The sequence below is a fragment of the Balaenoptera borealis genome (genome assembly GCF_965194805.1).
Source record: "Balaenoptera borealis genome assembly, chromosome: 16".
Taxonomy (NCBI): Eukaryota; Metazoa; Chordata; class Mammalia; order Artiodactyla; family Balaenopteridae; genus Balaenoptera; species Balaenoptera borealis.
The window spans coordinates 78,908,996-78,932,684 of record NC_138872.1 but is presented as its reverse complement, the minus strand read 5'-3'; the positions used below and the strand labels follow the sequence as shown (position 1 = coordinate 78,932,684).

At 47.8% G+C, this 23,689-nt stretch overlaps 1 protein-coding gene across 1 annotated transcript; it reads right to left on the bottom strand.

The window, feature by feature from the left end:
* Positions 1-1,248: 1,248 nt before the first annotated feature.
* Positions 1,249-22,720, bottom strand: RFC2 (replication factor C subunit 2). Its single transcript, XM_082358642.1, has 11 exons — positions 22,564-22,720; positions 19,795-19,864; positions 17,596-17,637; positions 17,178-17,284; positions 13,501-13,602; positions 12,327-12,427; positions 5,544-5,701; positions 5,230-5,295; positions 4,385-4,465; positions 3,040-3,153; positions 1,249-1,672 (listed from the first exon to the last, which is right to left on the bottom strand). The coding sequence occupies exons 1-11, from the start codon at positions 22,668-22,670 to the stop codon at positions 1,562-1,564; spliced, it is 1,059 nt and encodes a 352-aa protein (XP_082214768.1). The 5' UTR covers positions 22,671-22,720; the 3' UTR covers positions 1,249-1,561.
* Between the last annotated feature and the right edge of the window lie 969 nt (positions 22,721-23,689).

The following is a 23,689-nucleotide window of genomic DNA, read 5'->3' as shown; positions in this document are numbered from 1 at the left end:
CTTCTAAGGCAATGAAAGTCAGCCTTCTTGTTTCACAGAAAGGGACCCTGAGGCCTAGAGAGAGAGAAGGCTGGGGACAAGAACTTGGTCCCTGAGTCCAACCCTCTTTCCAGATGCTGCAACGATTCTATGAGGCGAAGTTAATGCTGCAAGTTAGGAAATTAGAAGAAAAAAACATCTAGAACACAGCTGTTGGCCACCTGTCCCTTCACACCCCGCAGTCCTGGCCTCACAACGTGGACAGGACAGCTTAGGCCTGGGCACAGGTGTGGTGGGGCTGCAGTGAGGCTCCAGCGGGAGGGGGTCCTGCCCCACCGTCGCTGAGTGTGGCAAGCTGGGGTCTCACTTGCACGACGGGCACAAGCATCCCTTGGCCTCATAAGGATCCCAAGGCTCCAGACAAAAAATAAGATTGAGAAGGTAGGGAATTCCCCTGGTGGTCCAGTGGTTAGGACTCGGCGCGTTCACTGCAGAGACCTGGGTTAGATCCCTGGTTGGGGGACTAAGATCCCAAAAGCCGTGCGCCAGAAAAAATAAAAAAGATTGAGAAGGTATGCCAAAGTATTTTTGTAAAACTTCACCCTGCAGTTTCTGAGGGCCTTAATTTTTTTTCCCCCTCTTAATCAAAACCCTAACCGCAAAGAACCAGTGACCTTGGAGCCTTTCCTGTATCCGTTCAACAACGTGGTCTGGACACGTGTCTAACCCTGCCTGGGATTTGCTTCAGAAAAATCTGGGAGTGGGGTAGGACGCTGGTGCTGGGGTAGGGTACAGAGGAAACAAGACTGGCCACGTGTTGGTAAAATTGTTAAGATGGATGGTGAGTATGTGGAAGGTCACTGTATCATTCTCTATGTACAATTGATGTTTTTCATAATTTTTAAACATGGAAAAAAATAACACCTTGCCAAAAAAGAAAAAGCAATTCTACAAATTAATGCAAAATTCACTGGGAAATTCTAAAGCAAATGAGTACACCCGTTTGCACAGAAAAGGTGACCTGGTGGGAGGGTCTCCTTTGCCTGTCTGCACCATCCTCCTCCGTGATTCTTGCCAAGTCCTTTCTGAAGGGCTCAGGGCCCCAGGCTGTTCTGAGAAGCTGATAAATTACAGCAAACCCTGCCTCACCCTGTGGGATTGTCCTCTAGGCTTCTAGAAAAATTGAGATTAGCCTGTCCAGTCTATTATCTAAATCACCTTTCTACCTGTAGGACGCTAGGGGCGTATACACAGAGACAGGAAGCCAGCTTTCCTTGCGGCCTTGCACTGCCACCTTTCTGCTGACAAAGCTGTACGGTTTTATTACTAAAATGCCAACGCGTGCACAGATCGGGTACTGGGCCCTGGAGGGTCTCTGGGGTCTTTCCATGCTGCCACCCCACCACGAGTCTGAGGCTGAGGGTAAACGCTCCAGGAGCAGGGGAGACGTACTGGAAGCAAGGTGACGGCCAGGAAGATGCACTCCAGGGCCGTCCAAGGCAGCACTTTTTCCAAATCAGAAGGCTGTGACTCCTGCCTGTCAGTGACGAGGACTCATAACCCAGCGAATGCGTTCTCCGCTCTAACTGGCCACTGGGGCCATTGTCTTCTGACAAAGCCTGGCCAGGAGCCCTGCCATCTGCAGAAGGGAGTTCACACCTTCCGCTATTTTCATATGAGTGTATCCAATTTCCTGAAAAAAAAAAAAATCAAATTTAAATCTGGTTAATAAGTGAGGGAGGAAGTTTAGTTTTTGAAATCTGAACATCTAAACGAACGGTTTGCTCAAAATTGATGCAGTGAACTCAAACTCCAGCTGGAAAATGAACTCTGAGAAGTTCAATTTATTTCCTAAAAGGATGCTGATATTTCTTTGACAGGTACTGCTAAGAAAATGAAAAAGAAAAAGAAAAAAAAAAAGCCAGACTGGGAGAAAACATTTGTAACACACGTATCTGACAGAGGACTTGCAACCAGAATATATAAAGAACTCCCAAAACGCAGTAATAAGAACACAAACAACCTAATTTAAAAATGGGTAGACTTAGACACTTCCTCAAAGAAGATCATGGATGTCAAATGAGCACATGAAAAAGTACTCGACATCATTAGTTATTGGGAAATGCAAATTAAAGCCATAATGAGATACTACTATACACCTATTAGAATGGCTTAAAAAAGACCAACTGAGCATTCCAAGTGCTGACCAGAAGGGGGATCGTCTGGAATGCTCACATATTGCTGATACAAAGGCAAAATTCTATAGCCACTTTGGAAAAGTTTGGATGTTTCCTATAAAGTTAACCCTTTGATTACGATTCAACCAAGGAATCTCACTCCTGGGAAGTTACCCAAGAGAAATGAAAACTGGGGCTCATGTTCACACCAGTTCACGTACACAAATGTTTATAGTGGTTCTATTCATTGTCACCAAAATCTGGAAACTCAAATGTCCTTCAACTGGTGAACAACAGTGGGTCACCCACACAAGGGAACACGACTCAGCAATGAAAAGGAAGGACCCACCGACATAGGCAACAACGTGAACAAATCCAAAATGCATTAAGTGAAGTGAGAGAAGCCAGACTTAAAAGGTTACGTTCTGCTTGATTCCACTTGTATGACCTTCTAGAAAACTCTGTCCCCCAAACAGAAAACAGATCAGTGGTTTCCAGGTGCTAGGGGGACGAGCTGACTACAGAGCGGCCCATACATCTGGGGAGATTACAGAGCTGTTCATATCTTGATTGCAGTGGTGTTTACAAGACTGAATGCTCTTGTCAACAGAACTCACCCAAGAGGCTGAATTTTACTCTATTTAAATTACACCTCAATTAATCTCACTTAAACAACAAACAAATAAATACCTCTCTCATAAAGAGAGCCATTCCAAGGAACACTAGGTCACTGCCTGGCAGGACTGGCTTAAACAAATCCCCAGCCCCCAGGATGACCGGCCATTGACTGAAGCATCTTCCAGGCACCTGGGCTGTGAGTAAAATAAAACCTCAGCGTGGCCCACATTCTTGACGAGAGAAGCATTGCTCTACTCTCACTAACCTTAATAAACTCCAGTTTCAAGTATTCTGCCATTTGGAAGGTTTTACACACTCGAAAAATGTTGCCAATGATGTCTTCTGGGGAATAGCCAAGATGCCACAGGTGAGCGAGGATCTAGACAAAAGAAAACACACGGAGGCCGTGTAACTCTGTGAACAACAAGGATACTGGGAGAAGTGAGGTCAAACCCACACCAGTCTCAGGCCCATCACACAGCTGGGAGCAGACAGGTCATCTGAGACAGCACGAGTGCTTCTGAGAATCGGCCCAGAGACAGCACGAGTGCTTCTGAGAATCGGCCCAACGCAGCGGCCCTGCTGGTGGGCCGCACCCTTTAGGTCATGTGGGGTGATCGATCTTCCCAGCAGGCAGAGAGACAGTATCGCAAATGTTTTAAACCATACTGCAAGACGGTCTACCACCATACCCTGTAACGTCTTTATCCAAGGCTCTTAAAAAGCCTTTTTAATCGTCCCAGTAAGCACCCCAGAGTGTCTGCTACACTCTCTGAGCTGCCACTCTTATTAATGAACACCCCCGGCACGATTAGGCCTGAACAAATCCTGACCAGGGCAGAGATGACCGCTGTGGTCTCAGCCTCCTGCCTTCTCAACCCCAGGCCCCACTTCCAACGCTCACCCCACCCCAACTGCAGGGTCTGGAGTCCTTGGCTCCCCGGGGCAAACGCAGCGGGTGGGGAAGCCCCGCGTCCATAAATCTGACGGCGCCCTTCAGGCCACGTGCCTGGGTCTCCCCGCCTTGCACGCCAGTTTCACGAGAGGTCGAGCTCTGCCCTAAACCCACTCAGCTTCTAGCTTAGTTTGGTGGCAGCAGGGGGAGGGAAACCAGCTGCAGTCAGAGCAATGGCCTCAGATCACATCAGTGCCCCCCATGTGGACTTGAGGGTCACCTACACCCCAACGATGCCCACTGGAATCTGCTCATAGGACCAGGCTCTGGGTCCCAGGATGCCCATTCCCAGGCTCTCCAGGAAGATAGAGGGGGAACAGCTCCCCTCCACAGAGAGAAAGATGGCTTTTCTCTACAAAGCAAGGAACTGGGCCGTTCTTTCCTCATGTCCTAGGAGGACACATTCCTCTTGCAGAGAATATAATTCGAGTAGAAAGGCATGACTTTGAATTCCAGGTCTATTACTTTTAAGCAGTGTGATTTAGAGCAACGAGTTTAGCCTCTGAGCCAGTTTTCTCACCTGTAGAGGGTACCCAACTCCTAGCATCCGTTAAGAATGAGGTGGCGCAAAGTCCCCAGCGCAGGGAGCGCCCTCTCTGCCCGGCTCAAGAAGCGAGAGGTCCCCCCCGAGTCAGGAAAGGGGGAGGAGACCCACCTTGTAGGCCTCATCGATACTGGCGCTCACACAGTGCTGGATCATCTCCTTCACCAGCAAGGGGTGCGGCTCGTCACAGACCTGACCCAACAGAAGAGAGAGGCCGGTCTGGGGCTGAGGGGGACCATCCGAGGAGGAGCCCTGGCAGACCCACGTCTGGGCAACCTAGGTACCCACCGTCTTCACTTGCTGTTTACATTGAAGTCTCCAGCAAACAGAACCAGGTTTGGGAACGCCTCTCCCACCACCAGAGTCGTCACCAAATAGACTTCGGTGTCGACCTAGTGCGGTGAGGAAAAGCCTCTGACATCATCATTACAGATTTCTCACACAAGATGAATTCACAAGAGCCAACAAGGAATGTACGCTCAAGGGGCAGCTTCAAAGCCACGAGTCACCTGTCTTGCATCACTGGGAAGATCACCTGCCCAGTGGACTCTCTGAATCCACTTAAGAACTGGGAGGTCTTTGGGGCCCATCTCCCACCTGGAATAGGAACGGGCTTGCCCTGGACACGGCCCCCAGCCTCAGCGTGATCTCGGGCCTGTTTCCTCAGCCCCAGAATGATGAGAACATCTGCGTGCAGGGATGTGTGAGGACCAAACGGGACGCACGTGGAAGCCCCGGGCCTGCCGCCGCAGCGGGGCGCGTCCGCCACCCACACCGTGCCGCAGCCCAGCCCCTCCTGCTCTGCGCGGTGGCGGGGGGAGCAGGACGTGCTCCCCTCCCTGCTCCCCGGGGGCGAGTCTGTGCCCCTCCTCCCAACACCGCCCACCCGCCCTCCTCTGCTGGCCCCGGCAGGTAAACGACGCTCCGTCGACGGTGATGCCCACGCCAGCTTTTACCTTGAACACATTCTCACTGTTGATGAAGCCGAATCCCGAGAAAGTGGACTGCAAGTTGTTCAGTGCCTGCCGAGGAACGGAAACAAGGCCAGGGTGACTTTCAGTCTCCGCCCGCCCCATCTCCCCTCTTGGGATCCGAGCTTACCCCCCCACTTGCAGGCCTGCTCCCCACTGGCCCGAGGCCCCACCAGTGTATCGGGTCAACGTTCCCCAGTCTGGCTACGCTCATCGCCAGGCAGCAGTCGCCCCCCCTCCCCCCAGACGAGGGGTGCAGCAAGCCCGGGAGGCCAGCGCCCAAGCGGCGGCGCACGCACCTGCCTCATGTCACCCTGGGCGGTGAAGAGGATGGCTTCCAGGCCATCGTCCGTGGACTGCACCTTCTCCTTCTCGATGACGTTCAGCAGCCTGGCAAGAATCTGGCCGTCGGTCAGCTTGGTGTAGCGGAGGACTGCGCACCGGGACTGAATGGGCTCTGGACGAGGCAGGAAGAGAGTCGGGCTCCCCAGGAAAGCACGGCGTGACCCCGTCGGTCCTTCAGTTACTCGGAAGCAGCCGCACGAGCCACGTGGCCCGGCCATGCTGGCACCGCAACCCCTGCCCCGCAGTGCTCAAGAGGGACTTGGCAAACAGGGCTCAATTTCAAAATGTCAACCGATAGTGGCCTCAGCTAGGACTGCCCAGGCTGACGTTGGCTGGCCAGGGCTTCCAGAAGGGGAAAAGATCCTCTAGGATAGAGACATCCACGTGCCACAGCCCACAGGAGAGTGAGTGCTGGCCCAGGTGGGCTCTTGAACCTCCGTGTATGAGGTACGTCTGGGCCCTTCTGGGCAGGTCACGACCCAGCCAGTCTGGGGCGAGAACAGGGCACCTGCGTGGCTTCTTTAAGCTTCCACGGGTGATTCTGATGCACATGAGAACCACCAGATGGATGAATGCCGAATTCTGGATGCGATCCCTGACCTTCAGTTCAGACTACGGCAATAGCATCTCCATGACCTCCAAGCCCCGAGTGGGTCTCTCTCTGATCCGTCCTGCTCTGCTGCCCCACTGGCCTTCCTCAAAATGTTCTGATCCGTCACCTCTGCCTGCCCAGGCAAACCCTTCAACTGCCCACCAAGGTCACAGTACAGACCACCTCTGACCCTCCTACATAAAATCTTCCGCAAACCTCACCCGTCTCTCCTCTCCTAAGCCCGCGTGCCTCCCATGGAAGAATCGACCTGTGCTCTCCTGGCAGCTCTTCCCACCAAGGATGTCCTTTCCCAGCTTCTTCCCACTTACATCACAACCATCATTGAAAAAGCTCTTCTCCCACCCTCCTCCTCGTGAAGCCGGCCCAGACCACCCCAGACTGAAGTGACCGCCCCTCCTTTGCTCTCACATACACTTTCAAGGACCATGTTCCTGTTAGTTTGTGTGCATTAAGGAAACCAGTTACCTCCCCCAGGGATGCAGCGGACGAATACCACGACCAGGCCCTGGCCCCTCAGAGCTCAGGTTTGCCGGGATAGAGGAGTGAACATCAACAGGGAAGTTCCCACACCCTGGGACGCGGCCATGGAAGAGGTTTATAGGAACGGCTCCAGGAGCCCAGCCAGAGAGCGATCAGCTCGGTGGAGGTGAGTTCTGAGCTGGGCCTTTAGGGACGAGCTTTCCAGGCCGGAAAGGCAAAAGGAACAGCACATTCAAAGGCAAGAGTGATGAAAGGGCACAGGGGCTTTGGGGAACCGCGAGGCACTGTGCGGCCGCATCACACAGGGTAGAAGGAGATGAGGCTGCAGGTAATGGGCTCCTGTGTGCTAGGATGGGGGCGGGCGTGGCTGTGTGGGCAATGAGGGACCACTGAAGGGTTCAGTGGGGGAGTGGCAGGGTCAGACCTGTGCTGAGAAGACCCCGGCAGCCAGCTGGTGACTCAGGTGCAGAGAAGCTGCAGGGACACTGCACCAGTGAAGGGGAGAAACTGAGGCCAGACCTAGAGTGAGGGAAGGAGGGGTAGGGGCTCAAGACACTGGGGAGGTGGGATGACCTTGGATCTGATTCTGGTGAGGGGCTGGCTGCGGTGGTGAGCAGACAAGGGAGGACCTGAGATGGCTCAGGGCTTGCTGGCTTTGGGACGCACCCCCCGCCTTGTGTGAGCCCCTGATGGGCAGGGACAGAGCCTCATACAGGTGTAGCCTCCACTGTGCCTTGGGCAGAGGAGATGCTGTGCACATAAAATACTGTGCTCAACATCTGTCCAATGGATGAGACGTTTCAAAGAACAGCTTTCCTAAGAGTTCATTTCAATTTATCTGAAATCTGGAAGATTCATGACAGAACCTTATTTACATATTTGGCTTATCAGCACAGACAAGAGAAAGACCAATTAGAAACGGGAGTTCTTGGGACTTCCCTGGTGGTCCAGTGGTTAGGACTCCGCACTTCCAATAAGGGGGGCATGGGTTCGATCCCTGGTCGGGGAACTAGGATCCCACGTGCCACGCGGCCTGGCGCGGCCAAAAAGTAAAACAAACAAACAAACAAAACGAAACAGAAAAACCACAATGGAATTCTTATCTAAAAGCAATTAATATGCAAACTCATAGATTTTTCATAGATTTTTCTCTTTGGAGAAGTACCAAAAGCTGCGAATTCAGATACACGTCAGAATAAAGCAGGCATAGCCTTCCTCCAAGAAAGCAGGGCTCTCCCTTAACTGGTATAACTCCAGGAGCTAAGGTGAGGTTGTTACTGACAGTTTCAAAAATCATCTCTGCAGTGATTTGATCATGAACCATTTCCTCTAAAGCTAAGCAATACGTTTCTTTAGAGATTTGGTTTACATGGTTCTTATATCCCTTTAGAAATTAAAAAATCATCAGAATGCTATCTATATATACCAGAAAAATTAATTTCATGAAAAGCGAGGGCCAGACCTTTCTCCACCAATAACTGCAGTTTCTAATCTCTACACAGACTCATCCACGCAGAGCCCTGTGCAAAATGCACTGGGGGGACGGCTTCACAGGCGAATTCTATCAAACATTTAGAGAAGAACTAACACCCATCCTTCTCAAACTCTTCCAAGATACAGCAGAGGGAGGAACACTCCCAAACTCATTCTACGAGGCCACCATCACCCTGATACCAAAACCAGACAAAGATGTCACAAAGAAAGAAAACTACGGGCCAATATCACTGATGACCATAGATGCAAAAATCCTCAACAAAATACGAGCAAACAGAATCCAACAGCACATTAAAAGGATCATACACCATGATCAAGTGGGGTTTATCTCAGGAATGCAAGGATTCTTCAATATATGCAAATCAATCAATGTGATACACCATACTAACAAATTGAAAGAGAAAAACCATATGATAATCTCAATAGATGAAGAAAAAGCTTTTGACAAAACTCAACACCGATTTATGATCAAAACTCTCCAGAAAGTAGGCATAGAGGGAACCTACCTCAACATAATAAAGGCCATATATGACAAACTCACAGCCAACGTCATTCTCAATGGTGAAAAACTGAAACCATTTCCTCTAAGATCAGGAACAAGACAAGGTTGCCCACTCTCACCACTATCATTCTACATAGTTTTGGAAGTTTTAGCCACAGCAATCAGAGAAGAAAAAGAAATAAAAGGAATCCAAATTGGAAAAGAAGAAGTAAAACTGTCACTGTTTGCAGATGACATAATACTATGCATAGAGGATCCTAAAGATGCTACCAGAAAACTACTAGAGCTACTCAATGAATTTGGTAAAGTAGCAGGATACAAAATTAATGAACAGAAATCTCTTGCATTCCTACACACTAATGATGAAAAATCAGAAAGAGAAATTAAGGACACTCCCATTTACCACTGCAACAAAAAGAATAAAATACCTAGGAATGAACCTATCTAAGGAGACAAAAGACCTGTATGCAGAAAACTATAAGACACTGATGAAAGAAATAAATGATAATACAAACAGATGGAAAGATATACCATGTTCTTGGATTGGAAGAATCAACATTTTGAAAATGACTATACTACCCAAAGCAATCTACAGATTCAATGCAATCCCTATCAAACTACCAATGGCATTTTTCACAGAACTAGAACAAAAAATTTCACAATTTGTATGGAAACACAAAAGACCCCGAACAGCCAAAGCAATCTTGAGAAAGAAAAATGGAGCTGGAGGAATCAGGCTCCCAGACTTCAGACTATTCTACAAAGCCACAGTAATCAAGACAGTATGGTACTGTCACAAAAAAAGAAATATAGAGCAATGGAACAGGATAGAAAGCCCAGAGATAAACCCATGCACATACGGTCACCTTATCTTTGATAAAGGAGGCAAGAATATACAATGGAGAAAAGACAGCCTCTTCAATAAGTGGCACTGGGAAAACTGGACAGCTACGTGTAAAAGAATGAAATTAGAACACTCCCTAACACCATACACAAAAATAAACTCAAAATGGATTAAAGACCTAAACGTGAGGCCAGACACTATAAAACTCATAGAGGAAAACATAGGCAGAACACTCTATGGCATAAATCACAGCAAGATCCTTTTTGACCCACCTCCTAGAGAAATGAAAATAAAAACAAAAATAAACAAATGGGACCTAATGAAACTTAAAAGCTTTTGCACAGCAAAGGAAACCATAAACAAGACGAAAAGACAACCCTCAGACTGGGAGAAAATATTTGCAAACGAAGCAACTGACAAAGGATTAATCTCCAAAATATACAAGCAGCTCATGCAGCTCAATATCAAAAAAAACAAACAACCCAATCCAAAAAGGGGCAGAAGACCTAAACAGACATTTCTCCAAAGAAGATATACAGATTGCCAACAAACACATGAAAGGATGCTCTACATCACTAATCATTAGAGAAATGCAAATCAAAACTACAATGAGGTATCACCTCACACCGGTCAGAATGGCCATCATCAAAAAAATCTACAAACAATAAACGCGGAGAGGGTGTGGAGTAAAGGGAATCCTCTTGCACTGTTGGTGGGAATGTAAATTGATACAGCCACTACGGAAAACAGTATGGAGGTTCCTTAAAAAACTAAAAATAGAACGACCATATAACCCAGAAATCCCACTACTGGGCATATACCCTGAGAAAACCATAATTCAAAAAGAGTCATGTACCACAATGTTCACTACAGCACTATTTACAATAGCCAGGACATGGAAGCAACCTAAGTGTCCACTGACAGATGAATGGATAAAGATGTGGCACATATATACAATGGAATATTACTCAACCATAAAAAGAAACGAAATTGAGTTATTTGGAGTAAGATGGATGGACCTAGGGTCTGTCATAGAGAGTGAAGTAAGTCAGAAAGAGAAAAACAAATACTGTATGCTAACACATATATATGGAATCTAAAAAAAAAAATGGTTCTGATGAACCTAGGGGCAGGACAGGAATAAAGACGCAGACGTAGAGAATGGACTTGAGGACATGGGGAAGGGGAAGGGGAAGCTGGGACAAAGTGAGAGAGTAGCATTGACATATATACACTACCAAATGTAAAATAGATAGCTAGTGGGAAGCAGCTGCATAGCACAGGGAGATCAGCTCCGTACTTTGTGACCACCTAGAGGGGTGCGATAGAGAGGGTGGGAGGGAGAGGCAAGAGGGAGGGGATATGGGGATATATGTATACATATAGCCAATTCACTTTCTTATACAGCAGAAACTAACACAACATTGTAAAGCAATTATATACTCCAATAAAGATGTTTTAAAAAAAAAAAGATAGCACAGCTACCTTGTTTGACTCAGTTGTTAGTTAGGGGAGCAGGGATTTGATGTGAAATCTGTTTGCTTACAAAGTTCATGTTGTTTCCAGTTAAGCTGCTGATCTGGAAAGTTGAACATTATTTGGTAAAACCTGGACTCTGTAGTTTCCCTACTCTTGCCATTAACTGTAGGTAGCATTTTGACTTCTAGGATATTGTTCATTTCACTTTTACAATAAAATTTATAATAAAAATTTAAATTAAAAAAAAAATGCACTGGGGGGTGGGGGCAGTTCTTTAAGTATAACACGGCTCCTGCCCTCCCAGACCGGTCCTACCACTGGTAAGGAGACAAGCAACATACACGGCCATAAATCAAGACCTTTTAGCACAGTTTCCTCCACTGCACCGTGGGTGTCTTGAAGGTAGAGAACGTTTCTTGTTAAACTCTGTCTGCTCTGCACTAGCCCGGTGCCTGACACCTACTAAGAACAGAGTAGATGTTTGTGGAACAGATTCATGACCTGGGGAAGGTCAAGGGACACGAGCCCACTGGGGCTGGAGACAATGACTCTGTGGGGGGCATCATGGTTGGTACCACACTTGTCTGGGTGGAGAAGGAGGAGCCAGACGGCTGAGCTTACACAGGCTGGGGGTTAGCAGGGCGGATGTGAGGCAAGGACAGAGGGACAAGAGAGCTGTGAGAAATGGTCAGAGAGAGAGTGAAAAAAAGCTGGACTGTGCTCGCAGTCTGTATCAGAAAGGGAAGGACGTGAAACCGGCAGGAAGTTGAGACACTGAGGCGGGAGGGCTCAAAGCGGTGAGGAAGAAGACAGACTGCTGGGAGGGAAGGAGGGAGGGAGGCAGGGGGCTGGAAGGACCAACGCCAGGTCAGGAAGATGAGCGTGTGAGCTTTCGCAGGGGAGGCAGCTCCTGGTAATGACAAAACCCAGCATGCAGACACACTGTGTGCCAAGTGCTCCGGACACACAGAAAGCACAAGAGCACGTCTGCACAGGGGCCATGACCGTGACATTGCGCACAGGATACCAAAACATCACGTGTGCCTGTGATGCAAGAGTCAGACAGACCTGGGGTTCCAATCCCAGCTCTTCGGCTTGCTGTGAGACTTTGGGCAAACTATTCAACCCCTCTGAGCTCCATGTTTTTTTCATATCTAAGGTAGAGCTAATAATACCTCCGCATAGAATTATATAAGATTAAATGAGAAAGCGGATTATACAGTGCTCAGGCCACGGCAGGTGATCAAAAAGCCCCTTCTCTTCTGCGGCTAAAGAGCCCACGTGAACGGCACGTGGACCCCGAGCCACGCAGAGCCGACCCTCACCTATGATTTTATCCGAAGCATTACAAGCAAGAGCGAAGCGGGTCGTTTTGGAGTAGATTTCCATGGTTCTCCTCAAGGCTTGCTGGGCTCCATCAGTCATGCTGAGAAGAAAAACACAAGGGGCGGTTTGCAGCTGGGACCCAAGGTCCACGGGACACAAATCCCCTCCTACGGACCCTGGGAAGCCTATACTCCTGACTGGGCATGCTCAGTCTCTCTCCGGGACCCCGTGCGGGTCTCACGCAGACAGGCTGCACGCGGACAGAGCAGAGGCCCTGCAGGCAGGCTGCCTGGGCTCACCTCAAAGCTCCTTCATCCACTCCTGTGGGACCTTTAGGCAAATTATCTGAGCCTCAGTGTCATCGCCTATAAGGAGATAATGCTACTGCCCGCCTCAGAGGGTTGTTATGACAATTAAATAAAACAATAACACGTAAAGTGTGTAGCAGAGCACCTGGCATAATGCAAATGCTTACAGATACGTGCTGGATAAATGTTAGCGGCTATTACTGCTGTAAATAATGTTGCAGTAAAATGGTTAAGGTGTGTCCCCACTATGGAACAGAATGCAACAGAATACAGCAATTAAAACCTATGTTCACAACAAGATTATAATAACATGCAACTCTGCTCTTCACGTTAAAAGGCAAAACCAGGATACAAAAATTATAATTATCATCTCAACTATGTAAAAATGCACAGTGTAGAAAAACAGGAGATAAAATAAAGCAAGAAATTACCCATATCTTTAAAAATTTCTTCAAAGAACATGAATTACTGTTATTTTTCTAAACGGCACTTAACATTTTTTCATTTATACTGATAATGATTGCACAACATTGTGAATCTACTAAATGCTGCTGAATGGTACACTTTAAAATGGTTGAAATGGTAAATTTTCTGTTAGATATATTTCACCACAATTTAAAAAAATCATTTAAATTATGCATGTAAGTGATGCTGGAACAAACACATTAACTGTCTTAGACAAATGTTTGTAAGTTACTTAATTAAGATCAGGTTTAAGGCTCAGGCCTCTATTAAATTTCTCTTCAAGATGTAATAAGCAAATCTGTCACAGAAGTGCAAAGGTGAGAGCTTTTCCTCCTGATTTAATACAGACAGATAAAAGACTTAGAGATCAAGGTAAAAAATTCTTGGCAAAGCACTCTACCTGTCTGCTTCATCCAGGATGATGATCTTGTGTCGCCCTTTGGGAAGGGTGACTTTCTGTTGGGCAAACATTTTGATTTTGTTCCTCACAACGTCAATGCCCCTGAAACAATGAGCCACAATATTATTGTCACCTTCTGAGACCAATTCACTCACCTTCACGGGGACTTTTAACCCTCAGGACACCATCATGGACCCAACTTTAGTTTTTCAGTTTCTTTTTGGGCAATCTAACTATTTATAAGGATTGTCATTCATTACTTTTATTCCTTCTTGGAGGTCTTCAGAAGAACAAAGGAAAACATTTACTTACTTTTTAAAAACAGAATGAAACTCATTTTATCTTGCAATTATCATATGGGTCCATTGGACTCTTTATAATCTAAGATACATTTTGGGGGTCTCAGTAATCTTACACTTCCTATATCTTAAAATGTTTGCTACATCATCATCCTAGTACTTATTTCATCATTACTCATCAATTATTCCCAACTATGCTAAAAAAGACTAAAATAATAAAATGAAAGAATGATGGAAATGCTTAGAAGATCGATGCAATATTCGGAAAAACTGTTACTACTGCGCCTCATCCTTCAGTTTTTTATTGTTTCGTGAGGTACTACATTATCTTTCTGGAAGATACAAAAGTAGTTCAGATACACTATCTGAAAGCTTTCATTGACCACAGCCGAAAATTCAAAATTTTTCATTTTCTACCCATAATGTCAGAGAAAAGAAATGACAGCGGAAGATGTTTCATCATTATTAGACAAGTCAGAAAATGAAGCAGAGAGACAGCAGGATTCTAGACTCTGATGATGATGGTGAAATTGATCACATAAACAAAATTTCAGACTACGAGTCTTCAGATGCCAGAATCCTCCATGGATTTTCTCAAACTTAAGAATCAAGGCGTGAACATATTTCTAAGGACAAAAACTAAACATATTTTCACCCAGTTAGTCACTCAACAGGAAGGACTTAGCTCCCCAATGTCTTGTGACAAGAACTTGGACCATGCTGTTTTGCTAAAAGAACATGTGACAGAACTTCCCTGGTGGCACAATGGTTAAGAATCTGCCTGCCAATGCAGGGGACACGGGTTCGAGCTCTGGTCTGGGAAGATCCCACATGTCGTGGAGCAACTAAGCCCTCAAGCCACAACTGAGCCTGCATGCCACAACTACTGAAGCCCGTGAGCCTAGAGCCCGTGCTCCATAAGAGAAGCCACTGCAATGAGAAGCCCGAGTGCCACAATGAAGAGTGGCCCCCGCTCGCCGGAACTAGAGAAAGCCTGAGAGCAGAAACAAAGACCCAACACAGCCAATAAATAAATAAATAAATAACTGTATTTAAAAAAAAAACAACATGTGACAGTATTCGTTCATCTTTGATGATATTCGAACGCTCACATTTACAGGGTACAGTTTGTAAGTGATCAAAAGCTGAAGGCAGGTGTGTATAATAAGGTTCCTGGAAGGAAACAGATGATAAAGGAAACAAAAAAAGCCATTGTATGGATCCCTCTAATAAATCTAAAATTGAAAATATTTGCAATTATGGGCCATTCTCTCTTCAACAAAATTAAGAGCCACCAAAGTTTTCAAAGTCTTCTGTTGGTATCTGCCATCTGGAATCGGCATTTACAAAACGGCTCGACTGCAGGCGTGTTCATGGCAGCCGAGGAGCTAGCTGTTAGTTGCATTCACAGGACAGAGCCCGTTTCAGGTCTGTGTACATCATCAAAACCAGGAAAATGCTGCAGAGTAGAGAACCACGTCCTCAGGGAATAACCAAAGGCAGACTTTGCAGACATTTTGTTCAACAGGTCCTCATTTCATAATCCTCTACTAACCCATGTCTAAAAAGTAAACTGGGGGAGTTCCCTGGCAGTCCACTGGTTAGGACTCGGCTCTCTCACTGCCGTGGGCGGGGGTTCAATCCCTGGTTGGGGAACTAAGATCCCACAAGCCACGCTGTGCAGCCGAAAATAAATAAATTAATTAACTAATAAAAACAAAAAGGTTAAGATGGTAAATTTAATGTTAAAAAAAAAAAAAAAAAAGTAGTAGGGACTTCCCTCGTGGTGCAGTGGTTAAGAATCCGCCTGCCAATGCAGGGGACACAGGTTCGATCCCTGGTCCGGGAAGATGCCAGGTGCCACAGAGCAACTAAGCCCGTGTGCCACAACTACTGAGCCTGCGCTCTAGAGCCCATGCTCTGCAACAAGAGAAGCCACCGCAGTGAGAAGCCCACGCACCGCAATGAAGAGTAGCCTCCGCTCGATGTGACTAGAGAAAGCCGGCATGTAGCAACGAAGACCCAACGCAGCCAAAAATAAATTAAAAAAAAAAAAGTAAACCAGCAGCCCACCTCCATTAGGATGGTTACTAACAATAACAGAAAATAACAAGTGTTGGTGAGGATGTGAAGAAAAGGGAGCCCTTGTGTGCTGTCGATGGGAATGTAAAATGGTGCAGCCACTATGGAAAACAGTACAGCGGTCCCTCAAAAATTGAAACATAGAATTACCAAATAATCCAGTGATTCCATCTCTGAGTCTATATCTGAAAGAATTGAAAGCGGGGTCTCGGAGAGATATTTGTGCACCCTTGCTTATAGCAGTATTATTCACAGTTCATAATATTCAAAAGATGAAAGCAACGCAAGTGTCCCTTGTCAGCTGAATGGATAAACAAAACATGGTGGTATATACCACTCAGCCTGAAAAAGGAAGGACATTCTGACACGTACTACAACATGGAAGAACCTGAAATATGCGTGAAATAAGCCAGTCACAAAAGCACAAATGCTGTATGATTCTACTTGTGTGCGGTTCCTAGAATAGTCAATTCATAGAGACAGAAAGTCACATGGTGGGTTCCAGGGGCTGGGGGAGGGGAATGGGGAGTTGTTGTTTAATGGGTATAGAGTTTCCATTTGGGAAGAAGAAAACAGTTCTGGAGATCTGTTGTACAATAATGTGAATGTACCCAACGCCACTGAACTGTACACTTAAAGATGGTTAAGATGGTAAATTTTTTTTTTTAAATAAATTTATTTATTTATTTATTTTTGGCTGTGTTGGGTCTTCATCACTGCGCGCAGGCTTTCTCTAGTTGCAATGAACAGGGGCTACTCTTCGTTGCAGCAGGCAGGCTTCTCATTGCGGTGGCTTCTCTTGTTGCAGAGCACGGGCTCTAGGCGCACGGGCTTCAGTAGTTGTGGCACGTGGGCTCAGTAGTTGTGGCTCGTGGGCTCTAGAGCGCAGGCTCAGTAGTTGTGGCGCACGGGCTTAGTTGCTCTGCGGCATGTGGGATCTTCCCGGACCAGGGCTTGAACCCGTGTCCCCTGCATTGGCAGGCGGATTCTTAGCCACTGCGCCGCCAGGGAAGTCCCAAGATGGTAAATTTTATGCGATGTGTATTTCAGCACAATTAAAAGTAATTTTAAAAATCTCCATTAAAAAAAAAAAAAACTAAACCAATAAGTCAAGTGCTTATGATGCCACATCAACAAGCCAGCAACCCCCATTCTCTTTCATTGGAAAGATTAAAGGAAAACACAAACAGCAAAACAAGCTCTATAAGTGCTACAGAGACCTGAAAAAAGGTTGTCTCTATGACAGCTCAAAATGTAAAACACTCGCCACCCTTCAGGCCTAACTCCCAGGTGTACCTGTCATTTGAGGCATTGAGCTCCAAAACGGCATCCTTGAAGGCCGGACCCAGCAGGGCTCGTGCCAAACACAGGATGCTGGTAGTTTTGCCGGTTCCTGGGGGGCCCTAGGAATGAGATCTCCGGTAAGTGCTTCAAGCCAACAGAATGAACGTAACGAGAACTCCCGATTTACTGCTCACCACTGTTTGCGCTCACCCCCCGCCTAGAACCCTCCCAACCCGACCCCAACCCATAGCACACACCAGATCAATACGGCAACCAACCCGCAGGCCTGACCAAGTGGGAGGTGGGAATGGTGTGGGCTCTGGTGATCATGGGCTTCTCTGAGGAGGAAGCTCTGTACATGAGAAAGCGCTTCAGAGGGGCCGAAAACCACACTCCAAGACGCCCGACAGGGCCAGGACCCAGTACTCACAGCAATGATGATATTGGGCACATTCCCTTCTCTTGCAAAGACCTGAAGGAAGAAATGCTCGTTAAAACTGGTTCATCGGCAAACCTGAGGAGCCAGGTCTCCCCAGCCACACAGGCCCGCGTAGCAAACGTGGCTACAGACTGTTCCACGTGGATGCCCCGTGGAACACTCAGGTCAACACACTCAAAGCTCAATTCAGCACTTTCCCCTATAAACCTGAGGCCCCCCCATGCTTCCCCTTCCGTGGACTGTCAACGGCATCAACCCTCCCGCCCACACCAGGAACCTGGAGGTCACCGTCATCCTTGACTGGCCTTCCCCCTCACCCCATGCAGCCCCTCAATGACAAAGGCTGGGCCCCTCTTTCTCCTTTATCTGGAGACCACGTCCTTCTCTTCAGCCCACTGCCACTTTCTTAGCCCATGACCTCTTTTTTAAAAATTATTATTATTATTTTTTTAAATTTTTATTGGAGTAGAGTTGATTTACAATGTTGTGTTAGTTTCAGGTGTACAGCAAAGTGAATCAGTTATACATATACATATATCTACTCTGTTTTAGATTCTTCTTAGCCCATTACCTCTTGCCTGCATTGCTTTCAACAGGCCATTGGCTGGTCTCCTTGCCTCTAATCTTGCCCCACTCCAATCCATTTCCCATACGGTAACATAACCAATTTTCTAAAATACACATCTCTGAAAACACTTTTACCTGACTGGAACTCTTGGGATGACCCAAACCCTTAAACCTGGCTCGCGAGGCCCTGCCCACCTCACCAGCTCACCCCTCCCACCCCCCAGTACACGTGCTCTACAGCCTTGTTACTTGGTGGGCTCCACAGACCAGCAGCATCGGCACCTCCTGGGAGCGTGTCAGAAATGCAGACTCTCTGACCCCGCTCCAGAACTACCAGATCAGAACCTGCATTTTTGACAACATCCCCAGGCGATTCGTATGCCATTTATGTCGGGAAAGCACTACTCTGTATTCTACTCAGATGGCATTCCCACCCCCCGTAGAATAAGCCATGTTCTCTCTCACCTCCGGGCCTTTGCACATGCTGTTCCTGCTTCCTCCCCTCTCTCCACCCCCAACCCCCCAAGTCTGGCTGACTCCCACTCACTTAGCTTTGGTGTCACTTCTTCCATTTGGGAATTAGGACTCTGTAAGCAGGTTAACTCTTCCCTGAACTAACCCACATGCCCCCACAGCCCCTGTACGTCCCCTGGCAGAGTGCTTATCACATGGCCTGCCGACTTTAATGCTGCCCCGGTTCAACTGTAAATCCCACGCAGAGCTGGGCTCAGGTCTAGTCTGTTCACCATTTTATCAACGGTTCCTAAAACCACACCGTAACTAGCCCAGAGAAGATATTCAAATATTTGCCAAATGAATAAGTCTGTAAAATAAATAAATAACCTTGGTAGCTATTGAAGTCTAAGCCCCAGTTACTGCAGAGACCGCCTCTGTCATGTCTCAAACAGCTGGGCTTCTAGATTCTGCCTAAAGACCTCTAGGGCTGGGAATTCAAAGCTTGCTCTACTGCTGAATGTTTCTGCTTGCTCCCGGTTCGTGTCATCCTGAAGTCTGCTGCCTTGTCACTTAGTCGCTTTAGGCAGCGCTTAGCAATTATGATGGAGAGAAAGGTGGGGGGAGTGGGGGTGGTCCACCCTGAGACCCGTTTTTATAAGCTCCCTAGCTAAGAATGGTTTTCGCATTTTTAAAGGGTTGTTTAAAAAGTAAACAAAGGGACTTCCCCTGGGGGTCCAGTGGTTAAGACTGCGCTTCCACTGCAGGGGGCGTGGGTTCGATCCCTGGTCGGGGAACTAAGATCTCACGAGCTGCACACGCGGCACGGCCAAAAAAAAATACACAGAATATTTGACAAAGACTTTATATGGTTTGCAAAGCCTAAAATATCTATTCAGCGGCTTTTACAGACAAAGTTTGCCACCTCTGCTCTTGAAGAATACAAAACAAGTCTGATAAGCCCTCTCCAATGAGCCAGTCCTTCAAACATCTGAAGTTACCCACCCTGTCTTCTAGATTCCTCTCCAAACTGAATGTCTCCCATTCCCTTAATTCTTCTGGATTTGTGGCCAGCCCCCAGCTCGCTATCTTGGCTGTCTTCCTCCAAATGCCAAATGAGTTTATCAAAGTCACAATAATGAGATGCAAGATCCTCTTTTAAAAACTCACCTCCAGTCTGCTCACGGTGTCTTCATTCCCGACAATCTCATTCAGCTTTACTGGTCTATATTTTTCAACCCTGTTTTTAAGAAAATGCATAAAGATGTTGACACGGCTATTTTCATGCTACCCTAAAGAAAGCACTAAAGGGCAATTCTGGGAGCTTTGTCAGAAGATGATACACATTCAAAAAAAATACATCAAATGGTTGCAGGTTTTAAATTTAAAGAGATGCCCGAGTGCCATTTGAAAAGTCAAGCGCATGAGAATTGTGCACCCAAGACTTCAAACCCGCCACAGCAGAGAAACACCTGCTGGTGCTGGAGAAGGGCCAGAGCAGGCCATCTGGAGAAATGTGACACTGTGTGGCCACACAGTCTGCCCATCACAACAGAGGTCCAGCGCACGCGGCACTGACATCATTTGCTCTGACAGACATGGATGCAACTGGGCCCCCTTCTCATCCCTTACCTGCCACTGTCTACAGACTTGTGCCAGGTGCCCAGCACGGCTGACTAGACAGAAACCGCAGGCCTATCCTGTGATCCTATTAGGCTGTGTGGACTGGACAGCCTAGTGGCCTTTTCAGACCAATACTTCTTCTACTAAGCAAGCTATGCTATGAAAGAAAGTGACTTTCTCTGGCTCTGAGAATAGAAGTGGAAGTAGATCTGCAATGATTTGACCATCAGGACTTCCTCTGCCCTTTATTATACTCCCTGGTTTACTCTTAGCTTGTACTCCCTCCAGGTACTGGTTTTGCACCAGAAGGAGCTGCATGCAAAGCTTTTTTGCCACATACTGCAGAAAACAAAGGGACAGCTCTCCTCCAAGGTCAGCAGATGGAGCGTGCTTGTTCCTCCTCATTTATTCTTCATACTCAGCCCCCTCCCGGTGCCAAGCGGTGTGTAAGGAGTTAGCACACTCAACGGGAGGAAGGTAGAAGGTGCAGACATGAGCAAAACATAGTTCTTGCTCTCAAGGGCTTTCCCACTAGAGGGGAGATACAGCTTGGCAGATCCCACTACAATGCTAAACTGCTTATAAAAACCACGGGCTGTGGAAGCCCAGAGGAGGGAGGAATCGCCACCTGGGAATGTTTGGAGCTGAAATCTCAGCTAGATTTTCTTCTGTTTTAATAAATTTATTTTATTTATTTATTTTTGGTTGCATTGGGTCTTCGTTGCTGTGCACGGGCTTTCTCTAGTTGCGGCGAGCGGGGGGCTACTCTTCGTTGTGGTCCATGGGCTTCTCATTGCAGTGGCTTCTCTTGTTGAAGAGCATGGGCTCTAGGCGCACGGGCTTCAGTATTTGTGGCACGCGGCCTCAGTAGTTGTGGCTCGCGAGCCCTAGAGCACAGGCTCAGTAGTCGTGGCGCACGGGCTTAGTTGCTCCGCGGCATGTGGGATCTTCCCGGACCAGGGCTTGAACCCGTGTCCCCGGTATTGGCCGGACCAGGGCTTGAACCCATGTCCCCTGTATTGGCAGGCGGATTCTTAACCACTGTGCCACCAGGGAAGCCCCTCTCAGCTAGACTTTGAACAAGGCAAACATACTCCTCCTTCAGGACCTTCATAGCTGCTCCCTGACTGAAAGCTCTCTCTGCCTCCATGGCCACATGGCTTCCTCCCTGAATTCAGGTCTTTACTCAAATATCATCTCATCAAAGGCCTTCCCTGACCACCATAGCGATTTACTCCACAGAAGCTGTCACCATCAAATATATTATATGTCTACTTGTTTACTTTTTACTTTGTCTTTCTCTATCAAATGTAAGCTCTGTGACAACAGAATTTGTTTTGCACACTGAAGTATCTTAAGCATCTAAAACAGGGTCATGTGTGAAAATTATAATGCAAACCACATATGTAATCTTAAACTTTCTCGTAGTCACATTTAAAAATGTAAAAAGAAAATGGGTTAAGTTATTTTACTAATATAATTTAGAGAACCTAATATATTCAAAATATTATCATTTTCAACACGTAATCAATATAAAAACTACTAATGAGTTTTTTTAAAACTAAGTCCTTGAAATACGGTGTGTATTGTACACTTACAAGCCCATCTCAATTCGGACTAGCACCAGACTCATGTGGCTAGTGGCGGGGATACTGGATAGCGCAGCATAGATATTCCAGTAAGCTATACTGCCCTTCGTTTAGGTATCTGCTCTCGCCAAGAAGAGGGGTGGGCTGGAGGGATGGGAATACGCAGCGGACAGGGAGGAAACCATTCCCACGCCCAGTGGAGAGTTCCGAGAGGTGCGCACAGGGAGTGGGAACCGAGTGGAGAGCCTGCCCTACACCTGCGCCAGTTGGCAGGTGACTTCCCACGTCACCTTTCCTCCCAGCTGCCCAGGATGTTGCTGTTTAAAGTGAGCAAGCCACGGAAAACAGGCGGGTGCCTTCACACCATCCCGATTCCGAATCTGCGTCCGACACTTCCCGCCGAGCGACCATCAGAGTCGCGGCTGGCACAGCGCCTGGTGCCCAGTGGGTGGTCGCAGCGGGCGGCTATTATCACAATTAGCATTGTTCTGACCAAGACCCCGCTTCCAGAGTACAGACTGGTCACTCTCCACCCCAGGTGGGCTTAGCGACCCACATCCCTTGCCTTCTTCAAATAATAATCTACTGGACACCACCCCGGGGCCTCCTGCTCCGCTCAGGTGACCCCCAAATGAGCTCCCGCCCCTGGGTTACCCCGGGACACACGGCCCGCCACTCGCCCACCCACATGTCCAGAGAACCCATCGTTGATGGCCTGGATCCTCACCACGGCAGCTCGTACTGGCCGGCGCTGCCGGGGGCCTTGCTGGGGGCCGGGTCAGGGTCCTGGGCACCGCACTCGCCACTGCCACCACCGCTCTCCTGCGCCTCCATTCTCCCGCCGCCTCTTCCCGCCGCCCGAGACCTCACCCCATGACGCCATCACGCAGGCACCGCCCCTTGTTTCCGAGGGACTCTGGGCGCGAGCGGAAGCCTTCTGCCCGCCCCTTTCTGCGCCTGCGCAGAGGGCACTGGCCTGGCGGGGGCGCTAGTTGCTATTGACCGCAGTTGCTATGGGAGACCTGGTGTCCGGTCTGGGTAGTGAGGGGAAGGCGAGACCGGAACGCATCGCCTTCCGAGAAGGCTGGTCTCTTCAAGAAGGGACGTTCGTTGGTTTTCGTCTTTGTGAGGTTTGTCGGGGTGGCCCTCTCTGTGCGGCCCGTGGGGAACCGCTGCACGGAGGTGGGGCCGCACGCCGGGCAGGCCTGGCAGGGTGGGAGCATCCTGCCGGGTGCAGGGAGAAGCCGGAGCCTGTGGACATTCCGCCCAAACGCAGGACCCGACGGCGGACACGGACACGGGCAGGTGTCCAGCGGTCCTGGACGGCGGAAGGCCGGAGCCGACGTCTGGGACCTGCCCTTGCCCACTTTTCCCGATTGCTCAGAATGTCCCCATGCGGAACACTAGGTCCCATTGGGTGGGCTCCTGCACCCTGGAACTTGACGTTTATTTTCAGGAAATTCTCATAATGCTACAAAATGGGAATTACTCTCATTTTGCAGAGGAGGAACTGCCCCTCTGTAAAATGTGACTCAGTTTCATTCCAGAAAAATAGATACTGCATATTCACAAGCGCTTTGAGTATTCTTTTGGGCTGGTTTTCTACCTGTTGAACTAATCTTTCCTCCCATTGCCTAATTAACATAATAATAACAACTAATAAAAATAACGAATGGTGATTATATTTACTGTCCTCTACTATGCACTAGACCCGAGGTGGATACTCACATTGTCCTCGTTTTACAGATGAAGAAACAGGCTTGAGAATGACTCATTTGTCCAGTGTCATTTGGGTTGTAAGTGGTGGAGCCAACCCACCATGTTGCCAAAACAGTTCATATAAAATTCTGTTT